The following is a 4,634-nucleotide window of genomic DNA, read 5'->3' as shown; positions in this document are numbered from 1 at the left end:
TAGGCCTATACAAGTCCCCTTTGTCTGTGCATCCATCCCTCTGACATGTGTATGCATGCCTGTGTGTGTGTGTGTGTGTGTGTGTGTAAGAGAGAGAGAGAGAGAGAACACGTGTGTGTGTGTGTGTGTGTGTGTGTGTGTGTGTGTGTGTGTGTGTGTGTAAGAGAGAGAGAGAGAGAGAGAGAGAGAGAACACGCGTGTGTGTGCGTGTGTGGAGATGCATGCAGGGCTAAGCACAAGGCTAGAAAAGGGAAAGGGCGTTCTAAAAACTACAGAAGATAAACAAATAAATAAATCCTCTGGAGGGAGTTTATAAATTCATGAATTCCTCTCCGTGATTCACACACCCGACCGTGATGACTGGAGTGGAGCCTTCTGACGTCACACAGAGGAGAATGATGAGGGCTGGAGGATGTGACAGCGTGAGGGCGGGAGACATCAGGCATAATAACCATGCCAACAAGCGCGCTGAGCTGAGGGGCAGGGAGAGGGGATAGAGGGGAAGAGCAAAAGTGGGGACAAGGAAACAACTCGGCGAGGAAAAAAGAAAAAAAAAGATATCCTCGTTTTCTTGGAGGGAGCAGAAGACAAGGACCTGGTAATTTTCTCTCTTTCTCTCTCTCTCTCTCTCTGTCTCTCTCTCTCTCTCTCTCTCTCTCTCTCTCAATCTCTCTCTGTCTCTCTGTCTCCCTCTCTGTCTCCCTCTGTATCTCTCTCCATCTGGCTGGCTCAGGTTCTCACACGCTGCAGCTGAATGAAACTGAGGTATCGCTATTCTCTTTGCTAAAAACAAATTTTTACAAATGTAAATGTGTAGTGATTTTATTTATATATATATATATATATATATATACATACATACGTATGTATGTATATATTTTTGTCGCTGGTGGAATCGGGCTATTTGGGTTGCACGCGAGCTTCCGTCAGCATGGGATGAATGAGGCTTTTGCGGGGGGGGGGGGGGGGGGGGGGGGTTTGGTGGTGACCTTCCCAGCCGTTTGCAGTCATTGACGGTGTATGTTTGTGTGGGTGGGTGTATGTGTGTGTGTGCGCACGTGTGTGTGTGTGTGTGTGTGTGTGTGTGTGTGCGTGTGCGTGCGCATGTGTGTGTGTGTGTGTGTGCGTGCGTGCACTAGAGAAGAGAAAGGGAGAGATGAAAAATAGAGGGGCGGGGGTGAAGAAAGCCAAGGTGGGGTAGGTGGAGGGGGGGGGGGGGGTGTGTGCTGGGTGGGGGAGCATTTTTGTGAATGGAGCTCCTCCACATCCTTGGCGCGCGCTGGCTATAGAGCTAAAATTAGCCTCACGATTTTTTTCCGTCTGCATGCGCGCGGTGTCGATCAGGACCAGAATTTGGGAAACCGGACGGGAACCGGGAGAGGGGGAGGGGGGCATGGGAGGGGGAGAGGGGTTCTGGATGCACGCGCGCACGCACGCACGCACACGTGGCACGCGCTCCTCCAGTGAATAGGACAAGCTATCGCTGTGCCTCAGGACGTCATGCACCATTTTTAGAGATGCTCTAAAAATAGAAATAGTCGGTGAATGGGTTTGACTGGGTGGAAATTAGACATCTGCTCCCGCACGAGGCGTCTTTTAGGTAAGGACACCTGATTTGAGCTTTGGAGGCTCTGTTCGCTGTCAGTGTTTGGGTTTGTGTAGTATCTTCCTTCTATATGGCATTGGCAACAGACAATTTTGTATTTTTGTAATACGTTTGCCTCTCTCTGTGTGTGTATGTGTGTGTGTGTTTGTGTGTGTGTGTGTGTGTGTGTGTCCGTGTCCGTGTCCACACCTGCTATTGTGCTGCTGCTAATTGCGTGTCGGCGTGGCGTGTAGGAGCCAGTGACGTGCATTCCTTGGGTCAAGTGCATCGTTGTTCTCATGAATGAATGAAATATCTATTCTACTTATAACTTCACTTAGGGGAGCTGATGATGCCTTCTTCACTTCCATCCTCACTTCCTTCCTTCCTTTACCGTGTTTTTTTTATGAATGGTCGTCTCTCTTTCTTCACTCTCTCTGCTTTCCTCTTATGCTCGTCTGCATGTCGTGCCCTCCTCCTCTTCCATCATCTCTCTCTGTTTTCTGCTGTGTTGTCATTTGTCTCCTGTGGCTCTCCTCTTCTCCTCCTCTCCTCTCCTCTCCCCTCTTCTCCTCTCCTCTCCTCTCCTCTCCTCTCCTCTCCTCTCCTCTCCTCTTCTCCTCTCCTCCTCCTCTCCTCTCCTCTTCTCTTCTCCTCTCCTCCTCCTCTCCTCTCCTCTCCTCTCCTCCTCTCCTCTCCTCTTCTCCTCTCCTCCTCATCTCCTCTCCTCTTCTCCTCTCCTCTCCTCTTCTCCTCTTCTCCTCTCCTCTCCTCTCCTTCTCCTCTTCTCCTCTCCTCCTCTTCTCCTCTCCTCTCCTCTCCTCCTCCTCTCCTCTCCTCTTCTCCTCTTCTCCTCTCCTCTCCTCCTCCTCTCTTCTCTCTTCTCTTCTCCTCTCTTCTCTTCTCCTCTCCTCTCTTCTCCCCTCCTCTCCTCTCCTCTCCTCTCCTCTCCTCTCTTCTCCTCTCCTCTCCTCTCTTCTCTCCTCTCCTCTCCTCTCTTCTCCTCTCCTCTCTTCTCCTCTCCTCTCCCCTCTTCTCCTCTCCTCTCCCCTCCTCTCCTCTCTTCTCCCCTCCTCTCCTCTCTTCTCTCTTCTCTTCTCCTCTCCTCTCCTCTCCTCTCCTCTCTTCTCCTCTCCTCTCCTCTCCTCTCTTCTCCTCTCTTCTCTTCACATCTCAAACAACGGGCCACACATGGCTAACTCTCTCCTTTATTGCCCCTCCCCTTCCTTCTCCTTCCTTCCTTCCTCCCTTCCACTCCACTGATCCATTAACCCATTGGCCCAATACTTACCTTTCTTTCTTCCTTCCTTTCTTTCTTCCTTCCTTTCTTACATCCTTCCATGACACTCATTCCTTTTCACTTTTCATTTTCTCCTTTTCATCCATCCCTTATTTCTCCTCTCTATTTCCTCCATTGCTTCTTGCCTCCCCTCCTCCCCCCCCCTCCTCTCTTCTCTCTCCAGCTATGATTCCCTCCCTGGCCGTGGCAGCAGCCATGAGTAGCGGCGGCGGTAGCGGCTTCAACGCCTCCGCCTTCGAGCCGTACTACGACTCCTCCACCTCCTGGGGTCTGCCCGAGGACCCGTCCAACTCCTCTTACCCGCTGGACCCCGGCGTGGTGCGCACCCTGACGCCGGACCTCCAGCCCGAGACGTCCTCCGTGGCCGCTCTGGAGGTCAGCCCCTGGGACATCGCCCTGTGCGTGACCGGCACCCTCATCTCCTGCGAGAACGCCCTGGTGATCGCCGTGCTGTTCTACACGCCCGCCCTGCGCGCGCCCATGTTCGTGCTGATAGGCTCGCTGGCCGTGGCGGACCTGCTCGCCGGCCTGGGCCTCATCCTGAACTTCGTCTTCACCTACCTGGTGGACGGCTCCGTGGAGTTTGTGACGCTGCTGTCGGTCGCGCTGCTCATCTCGGCCTTCTCGGCGTCGGTCCTCAACATCCTGGCCATCACGGTGGACCGCTACCTGTCGCTGTACAACGCGCTCACCTACCACACGGAGCGCACCGTCACCTTCACCTACGTGATGGTCGCCCTCATCTGGGTGTCGTGCGTGGCGCTCGGCCTGCTGCCGGCCCTCGGCTGGAACTGCCTGAGGGACGAGTCCCAGTGCAGCGTGTGCCGGCCCGTCACCAAGAACAACGCCGTCGCGCTCGCCGTCGCCTTCTTGCTCGTCTTCGCCCTGATGATGCACTTCTACCTGCAGATCTGCAAGATCGCCTTCCGCCACGCGCAGCAGATCGCCGTGCAGCACCAGTTCGTCTCCACCAACACCACCAAGGGAGTCTCCACGCTCTCCGCCATCCTGTGCGCCTTCGGGGCGTGCTGGCTGCCGTTCGCCGTCTACTCCATCGTGGCCGACTCCAGCTACCCCGTTATATACACCTACGCCACCGTGCTGCCGGCCACCTGCTGCTCCGTCATCAACCCCGTCATCTACGCCTTCCGGAACCCGGACATCCAGAAGTCGCTGTGGATGGCGTGCTGCGGCTGTGTCCCCTCCAACCTCTCGCTCAGACCCAGGACCTCCAGTGACGTGTGACGGGGACGGGGCCATTTCTGTTTTAGGCCTGATGATGCGTGACACCGGGTTTAGGGTCGCAGGAGGCGGAGGAACAACGGAACAGAGGGAACAAGATTGAGAGGAGAAGGAAGGAAGGGTGTGAGATAAGAAAATCTGAAGGTGGGTTCCTCTCCTCCTCATATCAGGGTCGGTTACGCTGATGGCGGGCGCTCGGTTCGGCCACGGTACACCGTGGAACTGGCAGGTCAGCGAGAAGGGAGAAAGGAGGAGGATACTGCCTGGTCAGAGAGAAAAAGCATAGGACATTATCTGTGGCTCCAAGAAAAGTCAATGCAGCGAGGGAGATGGCACGAAACCAACTGCAAAAACCTGTTTGAGGTAACCTGGCGGTGGGCGTTTGATTTGCCGTACACGGCAGGACGGTGTGGGAGGTGCAGGTGACTCCAACAGTTGACCTCCTGTTAGGTCCCTGCTCGGGGGTGGGAGGAGGGAGGCGCGCCTCTCAAGAGTAGCATTGATCTG

General features: G+C 54.7%; 1 protein-coding gene across 1 annotated transcript; it reads left to right on the top strand.

Annotated features, from left to right (window-relative positions):
• Window positions 1–3,050: 3,050 nt before the first annotated feature.
• LOC310779856 (G-protein coupled receptor 12-like) lies at window positions 3,051–4,130 on the top strand (the record flags this gene model as incomplete). Its single annotated transcript, XM_083640361.1, has 1 exon — window positions 3,051–4,130. The coding sequence occupies one exon, from the start codon at window positions 3,051–3,053 to the stop codon at window positions 4,128–4,130; it is 1,080 nt and encodes a 359-aa protein (XP_083496487.1).
• Window positions 4,131–4,634: the final 504 nt, after the last annotated feature.

This window comes from Poromitra crassiceps, assembly GCF_964638095.1.
Source record: "Poromitra crassiceps genome assembly, chromosome: 7".
Taxonomy (NCBI): Eukaryota; Metazoa; Chordata; class Actinopteri; order Beryciformes; family Melamphaidae; genus Poromitra; species Poromitra crassiceps.
This window is presented reverse-complemented; position numbering and strand designations above follow the sequence as displayed.